The sequence below is a fragment of the Colletotrichum abscissum genome (genome assembly GCF_030869225.1).
Source record: "Colletotrichum abscissum strain IMI 504890 chromosome Unknown Scaffold_16.1, whole genome shotgun sequence".
NCBI lineage: Eukaryota > Fungi > Ascomycota > Sordariomycetes > Glomerellales > Glomerellaceae > Colletotrichum > Colletotrichum abscissum.
Genome location: NW_026850054.1, coordinates 124,277 through 139,736, shown reverse-complemented (window position 1 = coordinate 139,736; position 15,460 = coordinate 124,277). Strand labels below are relative to the sequence as shown.

At 52.2% G+C, this 15,460-nt stretch overlaps 5 protein-coding genes across 5 annotated transcripts; 3 read left to right on the top strand and 2 right to left on the bottom strand.

The window, feature by feature from the left end:
- Nucleotides 1-10: 10 nt before the first annotated feature.
- On the top strand, nucleotides 11-745 carry CABS01_07387 (uncharacterized protein; the record flags this gene model as incomplete). Its single annotated transcript, XM_060540750.1, has 1 exon — nucleotides 11-745. The coding sequence occupies one exon, from the start codon at nucleotides 11-13 to the stop codon at nucleotides 743-745; it is 735 nt and encodes a 244-aa protein (XP_060402918.1).
- Nucleotides 746-4,259: 3,514 nt separating this feature from the next.
- On the top strand, nucleotides 4,260-5,629 carry CABS01_07386 (uncharacterized protein; the record flags this gene model as incomplete). Its single annotated transcript, XM_060540749.1, has 2 exons — nucleotides 4,260-4,570; nucleotides 4,627-5,629. 2 exons carry the CDS (start codon nucleotides 4,260-4,262, stop codon nucleotides 5,627-5,629), a joined length of 1,314 nt encoding a protein of 437 aa, XP_060402917.1.
- Nucleotides 5,630-6,638: 1,009 nt separating this feature from the next.
- On the bottom strand, nucleotides 6,639-8,550 carry CABS01_07385 (uncharacterized protein; the record flags this gene model as incomplete). The annotated part of the gene is made up of 2 exons (XM_060540748.1): nucleotides 6,639-6,960; nucleotides 7,013-8,550. The coding sequence occupies 2 exons, from the start codon at nucleotides 8,548-8,550 to the stop codon at nucleotides 6,639-6,641; spliced, it is 1,860 nt and encodes a 619-aa protein (XP_060402916.1).
- Nucleotides 8,551-9,937: 1,387 nt separating this feature from the next.
- CABS01_07384 (reverse transcriptase) lies at nucleotides 9,938-14,495 on the top strand (the record flags this gene model as incomplete). Its single annotated transcript, XM_060540747.1, has 5 exons — nucleotides 9,938-10,006; nucleotides 10,077-10,181; nucleotides 10,232-13,222; nucleotides 13,306-14,109; nucleotides 14,193-14,495. 5 exons carry the CDS (start codon nucleotides 9,938-9,940, stop codon nucleotides 14,493-14,495), a joined length of 4,272 nt encoding a protein of 1,423 aa, XP_060402915.1.
- Nucleotides 14,496-14,630: 135 nt separating this feature from the next.
- On the bottom strand, nucleotides 14,631-15,349 carry CABS01_07383 (uncharacterized protein; the record flags this gene model as incomplete). The annotated part of the gene is made up of 2 exons (XM_060540746.1): nucleotides 14,631-14,786; nucleotides 14,891-15,349. The coding sequence occupies 2 exons, from the start codon at nucleotides 15,347-15,349 to the stop codon at nucleotides 14,631-14,633; spliced, it is 615 nt and encodes a 204-aa protein (XP_060402914.1).
- Nucleotides 15,350-15,460: the final 111 nt, after the last annotated feature.

The window sequence follows — 15,460 nt, the reverse complement described above, 5'->3', positions numbered from 1 at the left end:
ATCAAACAAAATGTCTAACCCCGTCAACGGTCCAGACATGGAAGGCCGCCGCCCTCCCTGGGGCCCCCAAGGCATGCCCCTCCCGCGCTGGGGCGAGCCCTACATCCCGCACGCCGGCTACGGCACACCGGCACCGGCTGCAACCTACGGAACATACTACTATCCCGCCACCACAACATCCTACCAGCCCTACCCGGGCTCAACCGCCTACGCCTGGCCCGGCGCCGGCGTGCAGCAACAAGGAAGCCATTACCCAGGAACATACCCCCTCCAACCAAGCGGCCAAGCAACCTACACCCCGCGCACAGCAACCGCCCTCCCGACCCTCGACCCACGCAACCCAGCAGCGCACCTCTCCAACTCGACAGGCGGAACGGGCTGCGAACCAGGCTACAACTACTTCTTCCCCGCCGCGCACACGAAAATCCACGTCTTCCGGACGAGCACGCCGCCGTGGCAGCTGCCCCTCAACGCGCGGATCCAGTTCTCCGCCTTCCACGTCCCCGTGAACACGACGCTCGCGGAGGTGTTGAAGGGGTTCGGGGCGACGAACCCGAACCCGAAGAAGAATAAGTGCTTCGAGATCGTGCAGGCCGGGAACGGGCGGTGGTACAAGGGGTTGTGTTTCTCGGGGGACGATAAGGAGATGATGAAGAAGAGTGTGAGGGAGGTCGGGTGGGACGGGGAACGGAGTGGGATGCCGGGGGGGAAGCCTGTTGTCTGTGTTTGGCTTGTTAAGGATTGAGGCTGGGGTGCTTTGGTTGAGGGTCACTTGTGGCTTCAACCTTACATGATGCAGAGGTTGAGATTGTGGCTTGACTTTTGAGGACTTGGGCGTCGAGGCCTTTTGGTGTGGGGGGGAATCATCATGAAGATAGAGACTTGCGGCTTGTGGGGGCGGGTTTTGGGAAGTTCGGATTTGGGGCAGATTTGCTGCGTTCGGAGGTTGACTCGTCGACTCCTCCGACTGTGTTCTCTTCTGCCTTCTCGTCTCCTCTTCCTCAATTTTTTGTCTGCTCGTCTGGCGGGTCTCCCTTATTTTGATTTCGCAAGTGGAGTTCAGGAACTTGTTTTCTCTAAACATTAGGTTTTGGCATTGGCACTTGGCATCGGCATTACGGAGAGACATTAGACTTTTGCTGCTTTGCACTTTTTAGCAGTGCGCGCGCGCTTATCTAAGCTGACGCAAGAATTCGACAGGAAGCAAAAAATAAACTCTCGTCTCTGTATGGTGCCGAAGGTTCTTAGTTTCTCGAGCTAAAGCTAAGCTTAAAAAGTTGTTTATTTCCGCAACGCTCCTTACGTCCGGCGTATCCGTTGACGCTGCAACCTCTGGTACCTTGTAGTGATGGTACTGGTATCCGTAAGTGTGGAAACGATAAAGTAGCGTTAGGCATAATGATGCAATTGTCCAAGACAAATCTCAAGAACCGTTTGGGGGTGATCGTTGTTAGACTAAAGGGGTGAGGGGAGCGTGTTTGTCTGTCCGCCCACCGGTATCCCTGAATCCCGGGATCGTTTACAACGAACACCGCCAAGATGTCTTTGCAACTCTGGTTCGATTTCGATTCCCGATTTTGTGGTTTCCGAAACTAATTTTCGCACCAGTGGGATGCCGCCCAGTGGGAGGCGTCAGTGGCATGGGGCTGTACCATCCCACCGGAAACACACGAGCCAGCACCAAATCACGCTACGGATGTGCTTCGGATTTATTACGGGGGCTTATCTGGGCACTTTGGGACTTCAAGACTTTGGGGGAGGTTGGCACTTTGGGTGCATTGTGAGACGAGTCGTGGCAAGAGGGCGGAACTTGGGAAGAGTCAAGAAATTAATTCTTAATTGGTGTTGATTGCATCGCTTTACGGGAGAGATTGCACCGTTTTTGCGGTTCCCAGTTTCTCTTTATTTGATGGATCTTCGAAGGATGGTCTCTACGGAGGTGCGTGTTCGTATAAACCTGGGTATGGATTCTGCGAGAATGCCAACGCGCCAAGGGGGCCGGACAGCCGGACTTGCGGACCCGTGGATCCCGCGGTTGAGAGACTGGAGTCCTGGACGTTGGAGATTGGAAAGAGTCAGTACTCAAGAGGCCGAGGGTGGAAGAAGCCGATAGCGCACTTCTTGACAAAGCATCGTCAAATACCAATACATGTGTAAAAGTTTACAGCCTTGTCGGAATTCCTAGTCATACCGTCAGATGGAAAGAGGAAAACGATACGAAAACACGAGAAATAATGAAAAAGGTGAAAACTACAGAGAGAATGGAAACGCTGACGGACTTGCAAACCCCCAAAAGGTGTTTCCTCCGCTGTACTACTATCAGTAAGGCGAGCCCTTCCCCCTTGGATTTTGGACTGTTCACGCCAGTCCCAAACTGACAGACGAGGGAAGTGGAGGCGTTTTGCATTACTAGAGGATTGCCGCAGTATATATAGACGCTACCCTGCCCTCGAATTCCGTACTATTTAACCTTAACCCTTTTCTTACCTATCTTTTCCTCTATTCTACCCTCTCCCTCGTTAAGGGATTATTAAAATTATAATTTTAATAGCTTATTAATAAGTTAATATTACTATTTAAAAATAAGTAACTTATTTTTATATATAGGTACTAGGAGTTTTATTATTATAAAAATAATAATAAATATATTAAAGTATTTAAAAAAGCTTTTTAATAAATTTTTAATACTATTTAAAATAATTATCCTCGAGCTATAAGAAAAAGCCGAGGTATTATATTAATACGGCCTTATCCGTTTTATTAATATTAATAATACCTTTTTTAGTATAAGATATATTAATAATACTCTACGGCTATATTATTATACTTTATAAATCGTACTTAACGATAGTAAAGATTCTAGCGTTTTTTTTTAAGTTTTTTATTAAGGTCGTTATTATAAAGTTAGTTTAGTTATTAGTATTTTAATAAGTATTTTAACTTAATATACTTAGAGGCTTTTATAGCTCTTAATAAGAGGCTTTTAAAGGACTTATAATCAGACTTTTTATTTATTATAGGCGAAGTTATTATAATTAAAGCTATAGTAATTAAAACTATAGCGCTACTTATAGACTTTAATAATAAGTAGTTAATAATATAATTATCTTTTTCTTATAATAAGCTTAAAAAAGTATTTTAATTTAAGTACTAAGTAGGTACTATATTATTTTATTAAAACTATATTCTTATACTTATAACTTAGAAAGAATTAACTTTCTTCGATAATAAGGTACTTAGAGGGAAGTGGAGGATAATTATAAAGTGGCTCTGGACCGTTGTGTTAGACCACATGCGCCTCCTTAGCGCCTTGGCGCGAATCTATTCCCGACGCGCAGCGTCTTTCCCCCCAGGCTCGGCTGCAGTGGACAATTTTTGTCTCAATCTGAAAAAACAATCTGCAGCCTGCAGAGTGCTGACAGCTCTACGAGGAATTTTACAGAGTTAAGTGGGCTTAAAGAAGACTCTTGAAAGGGGTTAGCCGCAACCGCGCGCAACGGTCCTTTAATCTGGTCTTGAAGTGTCGTTCAGAGAGCGACCAACCAAGCATGGTCCATCCCGGCCCCCACACCCGCATATAATGTCCTTGTTGAGGTTAGGTAAGGCAGAGCTAGCGACATTTGAAGGGAGTGGAATACGGGCTGAGGGAGAGAGTCAAGACTCTAGACCTTGTCAAAGACTTCATAGTTGCCATGATGAAATGATTGTGCTCAATAGAAACTAATTCAGATCTTCGAGGCTGCGGACTCAAGAAGTGGGCTTTATTTGTATCGACAGACGAAATCGAGTAAGAAGGACATCTTCTTTGATGGAAGTATGTGGAGACTGCGAGAGTTGAGCGAGTAAGAGGTGGGAAAGGGTAAGGTGCTTTTGGCATCTTTCGGCTAGGCCATCCCACCCCCTTGTCTAATGTATCCCGCGCACTTAGATTGGGAAGGATGCTCCGGGTATGGTACATATATCCAATGGTCGACCATGTTTCCTTCGTTGCTGACTTGCTCTCTCTCTCTTGTCATCACCTTCATTCTTTCTCAACCTCGTTCTTTCGCTGTGTGTGCATCGCAGGACTTGGCTGGTTCATGTTCTGATATTTCCACTCAGGCTTTAACCTCACATTCGTTTTTGACACTCTTTCAAGTCACCCACTCTCTCTAACCCAAAACTCATCGTTCCTTTGTCCCACAAACTCCACCCAGACGAATCCCTCAATTCAACCAACTCTCAGCCTCCAACTTAAACCCACCACCCAAAAGTCCAAAATGCCATCCATCGCATCCACCGCCGCGGCGGTCGCTTTCGCCGCCACCTCGGCCCTGGCTCTGACCTCCACCTCTGCCAAGTCCGACCTCGACGGCTCCGTCTGGAAGATGCTCGAGGGCACCTCCCCCGCCGCCTCGGCCCCGCAGGTCCGCGCGCGCAACCGCCCCACGAAGCGCCAGACGGGCTGGAACCCCCCCTCTGAGCTCTCGGGCGCGTTGAAGGAGGTGTGGGCGCACTACGAGAAGACGTACGACGGCGCCATCGAGGGCAACAAGAACTGGGGCTGGGACCAGATCATGGCCAACAACGGGTGAGTACCTTTTTCGCCTTCACATCCGACGCAAACAAGAAGACTAACACCCGCAGCTCCATCAACGTCTGCGTCCGCTGGGACTCCAACTCCCCCATCACGGCCGCCCAGCGCACCAAGCTCGCCTCGACCTACGCGGCCCAGTACCAAAAGTGGTTCAAGTGGCTCTACGGCTTCGACGGCTTCCCCTACGCCAACATCGACGTCAACATCGTCGGCTACGCCACCAACAACACGGCGCTGCTCGAGGGCTCGACCGACGGCTTGGACGTGTACACCTCCTTCGCGGACCCGCAGGGCATCCCCGCGTGCGACCCGGCCTGCGACCGCGACGCGCACCTCGACGGCGACTACAGCGGGTGCAAGGGCGGAGCGGCGCGCCACTTTGACAGCTCGCTCCAGCTCACGGACGGTTTGGAGGGCGGGTTCGGGTATTCTTGGGGGCAGCAGGTGGGCAGGGAGTATATGCTGAACAACCTCGACTCGGAGAGCATCCATATCCTGCTGCACGAGATGGGACATACTTTTGGACTGGACGATTTCTACGACTGGGAGCCGACGGGACAGAGCAAGTTCATCATGCTTGCCGGGTCCGCTATGGAGGTTACGGATTTCGATGGGTGGATGTACCGTAACTGGTGGTACGAGCTCTCGCAGAAGCGCGGATGGGCCAAGACGGGCTCTGGATCCGGGGCTGTCGCTTCTGGTGCTGCTTCGACTTCTGCCACGCCCTCCGCTACTGCGTCTGCTTCGGCTTCTGCTGCGCCGATTGTCAAGGAGGAGGAGGAGGTCGCCGAGACACCCGTCCCCACGCCGACTCCCACCCCTACGCCTACGCCTACCCCGACGCCTGCGTCTTCATCTTCCGCTGCCGACGTTCCCGTCGCGACGTGCGCCGAGACTGCTGCCGAGCCTAGCGCGGCTGCTGCGGAGGAGTCCGGGTCCGAGATGGCGGCGAAGTGGAGCCAGTGCGGTGGGGCTGGGTACTCCGGGCCCACTGCTTGTGTTTCCGGGTTGACTTGCACCAAGACTAATGAGTGGTACTCGCAGTGCTTGTAAGCGGAGCGTGCACTATACTTGAAAGGGGTGTTTCCAGCCTGGGTGATTTGCATCTTGAAGGCTTTGTTGCGAGACGTTGCGAGAGTGAGGTGGGATGATGGCGTGTAGTGGTTGGATGTGGGCTGGGTGCCGTGGTTGACGTGGCTTGGCCGCATTGCATCGACGTTGTATTCTTATTCTGTGTATTTACATTGCGGACTACGGACGTGGTCTGTGTATTTAAAAGACGAAATGTAAATATTTCACATCATTCCTTGTCATTTTGTCGCACTCTCCGGTCCCTCAAGCCTGATGTTCAAGCACGATTTGGGTCTCGACACAATTTGTCTTCAGGTTGCACGTCAGAATACATGCAATGCTACTGCTAGCACCCGAGGGAGCAAAAATACCACTAAACGACACATGTTGCAATGAACAATGCTGACAGGATATATAGGTCGCAGAGGTGGGCGCAGTCTCGATGAGAGGCAATAAAGTGAGGCAGAGCAGCTAAAGTCAAAAGACAAAAGGCAGAGACTAGCTCGAAATTTCCGCTCTTCAGCCGAGGTTGCCATGGCCGCGGAATGATAGGCTATCAACCACTAAGGCTTCCCGACCACTTACCCCACCGGCTGATGAGTATTCTGAGCAGTTTGCGAGATATCACACATTCGTCAACATCCTACGTACAGGGGCCACCATTCCTGAGTAAGGTAGCTAATCATCGTGTCACAGCTTTTTCGAGCTGTGGTGGTTGGAACATGGAGAGGCTTTCATGTGCGAATTCTTCCGCGGCCGCACATGGAACGTATCTGGCATGTGCGAATCGGGTTCAAAAAGCACTGTATACATGATCGCCCGGAGGCGTCTGGGGCCCCGATCGATTGTGGATCAAGGAAGGTAGGTACGCATTATGGTTCGTGGGATGGAAGGACCGGGCCATGCGTCCCGCGGGGCCGGTACGACTAGTGCGCATTCGTGCGTGACAGATCCAACCCTAAAATTCAACGACATTGCTGACATAAGCCTCTCAACTCGTCTGGTAGCAACTCCTGCTGCTTGAGCCTTGTGCCTGGCGCATATCCCGTGCCCAGAACGGCTCATCTATGCCAAAGGTAGCACAACGTGCCAGCATCTTCATTCGCTCAGAATCTTGACATTGCGGGGACCAGGCAGGGTGTTCATCTCCGCAATTGGGACACCGGAACTTGGTCCCTGGGGCGCACTCGGATGTCTTGTGCTGACCAGCGCATTTCCCACAAGTAGAGTGCAGTTGGTTGCACTGATTCTCCATGTGACCCGGCTCGTAACACTTGTAACAGTAAAAGGGCTTCAAGCGTACATCAACAGCCCTGGGGTACGTATTAGCTAAATTTCAGCAGGGAAGTTGAAGAGGTGACCTACTCGATCTTGGCTGAGCAGAAGTCGATGCGAAGGTCGTCTCCTTGTTGTTCGGCAGTTTCGATTAGTTTCCACGCCACGGTCGAATCAGTGAAACGAAGCCAGACCGCGTTTCCGTTGACCGCTGGTTTGAACATCGTATGGTAGATACCAAAATCCTCGAACCAACGCAAACCCGAATCGTCCTGGATCATCTCACGTGTAATCTTCTTGCCGTGCAATGTGGCCCTAACCCAATAGAACTCGGGGTAGAGGACGAAATTGGTGACAGTCACATTCGTCGCGGCTGTTAGATGTGCAGCGTTTGGCTTAAAGGCCTGAGCATCCGAGAGGTTCTTGAAGGTAATCCACATGACTTCCTTTTCTTTTCCCCGCTCGATTTTATCGACTCGTGAGTACACCGAGTCATGCGTGGATAGTTGGCCGAGGATGGCGCTCCGGTGTTGGTCAAAGGCAGCAAGGGCATTGGGTGGCTCGATCTTGACCTTGACAGATTTGGCGGTTCGTTGTGTTCTTGCTGGGCTGTTGTCCTTCCTCTCGCTTTCACGTGGCTCAGCACGTAGCCCCAGACGTTTGAAGCCTTGTTCAAACTGATATTCGATCAGACGTGTCAATCGGTCCACGTCGGACTGGGGTCTTCTGACAGCCCTAGCGCCGGTATTGCGGCTTGACTTGCTGTTCTTCGCACTCCGATTCCGAGTCTGGCTCTCGCCTTGAGCCTGAGCCTGGTCTTGAGCCTGATTCTGATCCGGAACCTGAGCCCGGTCAGGGGTGTAGCCAGGAGCCGGTGCCCGACCATCACTGATAGTAGCTTTGGTCGCGGAACTGCTTCCGACCGACGGCGCATTGGCAGCGGCCTGTTGAACCGGAGACACAACACGCGCGGTCCTGTTGGATGAGCTGGTGTGGCTACTGGAATGGCCCGGCTGGGTCTCCAATGGCATGACTGTCGTGGGGGTAAAGGTGGTTGTGGCATCGGACGCTAGCCCCATGGTTGCATCTTCTGCTGTATTGTGTGGAGTTGGAGGCTCTTGAATGAGAGGAGTAGGGCTCTGGTAAGAGGCCCTGGAGACATGGGGAGGAGCTGGGCTAATAGGACCGCCATAGGAAGTGCCAGTCGCGAGGCTGGCATCATTCCAGTGCATGGTAGCGTTCTGATCGGCAAGATCCTGCTTATGGGGAGGGCCGCGAGAGTAGGGGGCCAAGGTTGTGCTGCTGGATGCAATGAAGCCAGTAGGGAAGTGATTGGGCGATTGAGGGTAGTTGTTGGTGCACTTTTGCTGCATGGACGGAACCCGCAGAATGTCGGGCACAATATTCATAGAAGGCTCGATTCCGAAGGTAGCGCCACGGCTAGACAGCTGACCAGGAGAGCCCCTATGAAATTGATTGTGGGAATGAAGAGGTTGCGGATGAGAGACATGTTGACGCTGGCCCAGCATTCCGCTATGTTGAGGGCCATTCTGACCGGGAGGGTTGGCGAACACGTCCCCATTGTATCCATAGGAATTGGGGTTGTGTCCGTACGGGGGATAGTTCATGGTGGCAGATAAAGCAGTGAGAGTAGAATGAGAGACTGATTGGAAGTATGAGTAGCTGAAGTATGTGTTGTCCGTGTGGTGAGGTGAATTGATGTTTTCGATGCCAGAGTACCTGCTACCGTAGGTGGGAACCTCTTTTATTCGACTTGAAGGTAAGATCTGGTGAAACGAATCAGCCAACTCATCAGAAGTGCACGACCACCAGAATACCTTGGGCTCCAAAAAAGAAAAAAAAATAAAATGCCATAAGAAAATGAATAAACAGCCAATCAAAAAAAAGGAACGCAGGTGGCGAGAGTAGTGTGGGCAAATGGTCACTGATTCGGACACGACACCACGATGAACAATGGAAGGTACGTACTACCTTAGCACCGTGTCTTTTCCACGGTACCTAAGATAGGTAGGTACCTTAAGGTACTCCTGATGGAAGTGGGCAAACTGCCCGTTTCCTATCAGTGAGGTCTTGATAAGATCGGTACCTTACATGGGGGTTCGGTGGCAGTTGGGTGGCAGTGGGTCTCTCATGGGTCTAGGACTCTACCTCACATTAGGTAGGTTTGGGGTTTAGACCTAAGGTACTCTAGACCTAACTTTGGAGATCTTGAGAACCCACCTTATCAGGTTCGCACTCCACCGACCTGTCACCTGCATGGGCCGGCAGGGACAAGGTCGCGTCACGCGAAATTGCCAAAGCGACGAGAGATATGGCAAGCGGCAGTGCTTGCTTTTCTTGGGGTAATTACGGCGTAGCTGCAAAAGTGTGAACATGAGCAGTTGCCACCATCAACAGTGATTGCCACATACATACTGTGTAGGTACCGTGCCCACCTTGGCTACGGATACCGGGAAAAGCGAGCAAACCGAAGCTTCCGTCCCCTTGATTAGGTACGTATCTACTTGAAACTCCTCGGATAGGGGAACAAACTCGGTAATTCTGCCTCTGATTTGAATTCCTCCATCTTCCTATTCGGACCGAGCGTCTTCCAATGGACCCCGTTGTCACAATCAGCTCGAACAGGAGTCAGCCATATATGTCGGCCATGCTCCTGTCTCGAGCCTTCGATGACACAACCATCGCCTCTTTCCGTTCGACTCAAGATTGCATTTTGTCTTCCTTCATCTTTTCGTCCTACCACAGCGGTCTGAGAAATCTCTGGTGGTCGAAAGGCGCCACGCCGTCCGTCAAATCTTTCTTCGTTGCATTCGAAGCATCGGCCAGACAGTCGCCAACATGAGGCTGCTCTTCTTCCGCAAATGAATATTCCCGTGTTACGAACTTGGTATTTGTGCACGTGAAGACCCTCATTGTGTGCATTGGTCAGACTAACGCAGTCATCAGCCCGTATGTGTAGACGACAGTTTTCTCGCACGAGATCGCGGCGAGAGCATGGTTGCCATTCGCTCACAAGGCCGCACGGCCCGTCGTCTTCGGGCCTTGACGACGAATACAGATGCTGTGAGTCTCTCTCTTCAGGTTTCTGGCTCCAAAAAGTCACATGACAGGCTGACCATCCTTGCAAATGTAGTGCAAGTCTCCTTGCCTCGAGCACAGCCAGCCACAAATACCCACTCCACCCTCAGCATCGAGTCCCTCCGCGGAAGGGCAACATGTCCAGATACCTTCCAGTCCGGTAAGTTGAACGACGTACCTTGCTTGCAACAAGTCTGACCAAACCCCCAGGCCGCCGCGGTTGCCACCATACCGGGGCTTCGCCACACGTTTGCCTCTCTTTCCACCAGCACGGAAGCCCATCACTACACCCTGGAACACCTCGACATACTGCAGGCCAACGTACGCAGAGAATCTCAGCGTGTCCGTTTTCTGGCGGATCACGGATCCACTTTGGATCGAGTCCCCGCCATCCTTGCCATACAAGACCCTCCAGTCGAGGTGTTCCAGCTATCAGATTACCATTACGAATATCGAAGCGACTGGGGCATCATCGACCACGAAGACAAGCCATCCCTCGACAAAAAGGGGAAGCAGAAACAAGGCGTCCGGCGCGTGGCATTTTACGTCCACAAATCGATCAACTTGAACTCTTGGAGGGTTGAGTGGGATGTGCCGCACGGCGAGGGATACATCGCCATGTTGGTGCTCCGTCTTGATAACGACAGCGAAATCAAGATCTACAACGTCTACAACCGCAAGCCGGGCAAGTCCTTCATCATGAAGAACTTTTTTGCCGCATGTCGGAACCTCGACAATTGTTTCATCCTTGGCGACTTCAACGCCCATCATAAGGACTGGTCTCTTCCTGACCCCAAGGGGAAAAGGCCAAAAGGGGATACACATGGCAGAACTCTCAACTCAGCGGCAAAGAAAGCAGGGATGCGTTGCCTCGTCTGCAAGATCCCTACATATCGGAGTGGTTCTAAACAATCAACCATTGACTTGGTCTGGGCTGGGAAGGAACTCCGTCGTCGAAATCCAAAGGTCCGAGTTGAGGATGCTCGTGGGTTCCACGAGGACCATTGTGTCATCTACACCACTCTGGACGCTCGAGTTAGTCAGGACGGTAGTAGGAAGTGGAAATTTGATCGCATGAACAGTGTGGACAAAGCGAAATTCAGGAAGAAGGTGGGCGCTACACTGCGTCTTCTGCGAGACTCTGACAAATCCTTGCCGGACCTGTCTTCCCCATCGCGCATCAATCTTTTCGCCTCGGATATTATCAACGCTGTTCAGCTTGCAACCGAAACTTGCGTCGAGAGTCAAGTGCGGAACCCAAACACGCCTCGGAAACAACTACCGCTTACACCCGCTATACGAGACCATCTTGCACAAGAGAGAATTGCCATGAGCAAATTGCGCCGGATGACAGTTGGAAAGCGACCATACCAGAAACAGCTACAAGTTCTTGAAGCCCTCCACAGCAAAAGCAATCGTCTGATGAGACTCGAAGGCAGGAAGCATTGGCGGTGCAGAGCTGCCATTCAGTCTTTCCAGGACCCAGGGCTATGGTCGCTGGTGAGGTGGGCGCAACGTCGTAGCAAGATCCAGCGACCACCGCATATGCCCATGTTCAAATCTACCGTAAACAATCAGACCACCATTTGCGGTAGCTCAGAGGAGAATGCCAAGGTTTTCCGGGATTCGATATGGGAGAAAACGCGCGATTGTCCCCCTGACGAGGTCCCGCAGGGTGGGACGTCGAATCTGCTGCACACTGGGTGCCAGATTCCGGCCGCTCCAGCAAGTCCTGCTGGGGGCCCTGATTCGACGCCTGTATGCTGCAACACGCCCACCACACCATCCCTTCCCGAAAGCGTTTCCGAAAGCGTTCCCGCCACACCAGCAGAGTCGCAAGGTACTTCTTCCCCTGCATCAGACTCAACCTCTTTTGCACCTCCGCCTGGGGTCGACCCAGCCCATTGGGCTGCTGCCTTGTCCAGGGAGAGAGCCAAGACTGAAGGTCAGAGAAAAGCCAGAGCTGAAGTCAGGGCTAGGCACGCCGCCCAAAAGAAGGCCGAGGCCAAACGCAAGGAGGTTGAGAGGCTCATCAAGATAATGGGACATGACAAGCCTCCACTCATTATGGAGAATCGTGTCGCCAATGTCATCAAACGCCTCAAGACCGGCAAGAGTCCAGGCCCTGACGAAGTCACGAGCGATGCTCTCAAGTACGCGAGCACCTCCCTGTTGCCCTACCTCACGCACCTCTTCAATGCCTGCGTGCGGTTGGGTCATTACCCCGACTGCTTCAAGGCTTCCATCACAGTCGTGCTTGCAAAAGAGGGCAAGTCTGACTATGCCACACCAAAGAGCTGGCGCCCCGTGGCGCTGCTCTCCACTATCGGCAAGGTCTTTGAGCGGCTCATTGCAGACCTTCTTCGGCAAATAGCAGTCCGTCTCGGACTGGTTCCACCCCACCAGTATGGATTCGTCGGCAAAGGCACTTCCAAGGCCGTTGAGTTCATTGCCAATGCGGTGATGGACGGGTGGCTTGCTGCGTTGAAGACGACTCTCTTAGGGCTTGATATTACAGGAGCCTACGACCATGTCAGTTGTGAAGAATTGATCATCATCATGCGCGCCATGGGAATTCCCGAGTGGTTGTTGGCTCTGATCACATCGTTCTTCTCCGATCGAAAAACCAGGCTCCGAATGCCGGGCTATATTTCGATGGAGTTTTACGTTGACATTGGTATTCCTCAGGGAAGCCCACTATCGCCTATTCTCTTTACCTTCTTTGCTGCGCGGATCATCGAGATGTTTGACGAGGAAAACCCCAAGGAAGACCGTGTCTTTGCACTTTCATACGTCGATGATACGTACATCGTTGTTACTTCAAAGGACTATGCGAGAAATTGCGAGCTCATCGAGAAGTGGCATCAGCGAGTTCTGGAGTGGGCCGCACCGCGCGGTATCAACTTTTCTCCAGCCAAGTACAGTGTCATGCACTTTCGAAAGCCTGGTGATCGAGGTGAGCCGTACGAGGGGGTTCCCAACATTCCCAACTTGGCCAAGGACAGCCTGGTCAAGGAAAGGTTGACAAAGAGAAAGAAGAGGGCGGTTCTGAGGAAGAAGCGACAGGACCCAGCGAAGCGACAAGACCCAGCGCTTAGAAACGACGACGATGATGATGAGGAGGAGGAGGAACTTGGCGGTCTTCGAATACTGGGTATTCAGGTGGATCACAAACTGACGTGGGCCGATCATATTGATAGCGTAAGTTTCTCACCATGCCACTCACTCAATTGCCACAACGAACCATGACACAGAGGCAGCCAGCTAACGCATGGCACCACCAGATTGAGCGCAAGGTTGAGACGAAGATGAACTCGCTGCGCGGCCTGCACCAGTCAACGTGGGGACCAGGATTTCATCAGATGAGGAAGATATATCTCACTAGCGTCAGGTCGATCATCTCCTATGGCTGTGCGGCATGGTTCCTCTTTGGCGACAACCACATGATGAAGTATCATCTCACGCAAGCTCTCGTCGACCGGCTTCATTCACTGCAGGCACAATGTCTTCGGATGCTAGCTGGGGCCTTCGGTTCGACACCTGGCGCTGTTCTCCAGAAGGAGTTGAATATTGAGCCCATCACGGTTCATCTCCTAAGACTCGCGACGTGTCAACGTGCCCGTGCACTCGATGGAGACGACCCGGGCTTGATGGAGAGCTTGCATAACCGCTTCTATTCCAGACACAGGTCTGACAAGTTTGACAAACAACCTTACAGAGTCGCATACTACTATGCCAGAGCCGTGGCCAGCGAAGTAGGGACCGAATATGATCATACGACAAGGACCAGGAACCTCGAGCGCCCCGAGTGGAGTAGACTTGACATCATGCACCGGAAAATCGCCATTGGGAAATATGTCCAGCGTCAATCCAACCTGTTTTGTGCAGAGCTCTGGCGAGACTATTGCGAGCAACGCCAGATGTCAAAATCTCGCTCAGACTTCAATCGCACTCCGGTCGCGGTCAAGGGGAAATGGGGCAAGGAGAGTCTCGAGATCCACAAGGACCTCACCCATGCCCAGAGCAGCATCTTGATCCAGTGCCGCACCGGGCACATTGGACTCAATTCATACTTACCTTGGAGAAAGGTACGATGTTCCCGAACTCTGTCTGCATTCAGCAAAAAAAAAAAACACAACCTGATTGCCATTTGGTTTGACACGTTTCGCAGTGCCCCGACGTCGTGACCAAGATGTGTCCCTGTCGCACAGGTGAACAAACCGTCGGCCACTTGTTCTACGCATGCCCAGACCTTCAAGAGCAAAGATCGCAACTCCCTCTCAAGGACCTCAGGGGCGGCAAGCGAACCCGCAATGGCATGTGTACCCTGGAGGGTCTGCTTACTGAGGGCGCCGCCCAAGCGTCCCGCTGGGCCATCAACCATTTCGGCATCCAACAGTTCACATGGACTTCGAACCATGCAGACTTTGCATCTTTCAAGGATATGGTGCATGCTCATCAGGGGGACTTCTGAGACCCCGGTCTCGTTTGCTCTTCTTCACACACACACACACACACACACTGTTTAACTCCATCGTTTTGCATTACTAGAGGATTGCCGCAGTACATGTAGACGCTACCCTGCCCTCGAATTCCGCACTGTTCAACCTCAACCCTTTTCGTAAGTCATTTTTGTCGTACAATACCTTGGAAGACCGACGCTGACGCTGAGATTTCGAGACAAGTCACCCATCCTTTCCTCCATTCCACCCTCTCCCTCGTCAAGGGATCGCCAGAATCGCAGTTTCGACAGCTTGTTGGTAGGCTGGTGTTACGTAAGTGACAATTCTCTCTTGTGACCATCATCTTCGCCCCTCTTCCCGCCCGTTTCTGATCTCCCGTGTCTGGCAGTGTCTGGAGGTAGGCAACCCACTCTTGTGCGTGGGCGCCGGGAGTCTTGCCATCGCGGAGATGGCGGTGGATGTGCCGGAGCACTCGAGAGAGCTTTCTGATGGACTTCCAATGCTGTCTAAGGCGATTATCCTCGAGCTGTAGGAGGAAGCCGAGGCGCCATATCGGTAGGCAATTCCCCTCCCCGTCGTGCCAGCGGCAGAACATCCAACGTCCCAGGAGAACGCGCACTAACTGGTTTTCTCTTCTACCACCTACAGACACGGCCCTGTCCGTCTCGTTGGTGCTGATGATGCCCTTCTTGGCGTGGGACATGTTGGCGATGCTCTGCGGCCGCGTTGCTACGCTTCGTGGATCGTGCCCAACGGTGAGTTTCCGCTGCCTACCTCGACTCTCTGACTTTGCTGACGCGATCTCTTTCACATAGTCGGCGAGGATTCTGGCGTTGTCCACCAGGTGTTTTGTCAAGGTCGTCATCGTGGGGTTGGTTTGGTTGTTGGTATCTTGGCAAGCATTTCAACTCAGTATGTACGTCTTCTCATTGAGCCCCAGACAGCTATCGGAGTACTGACAATCTACTTACAGACT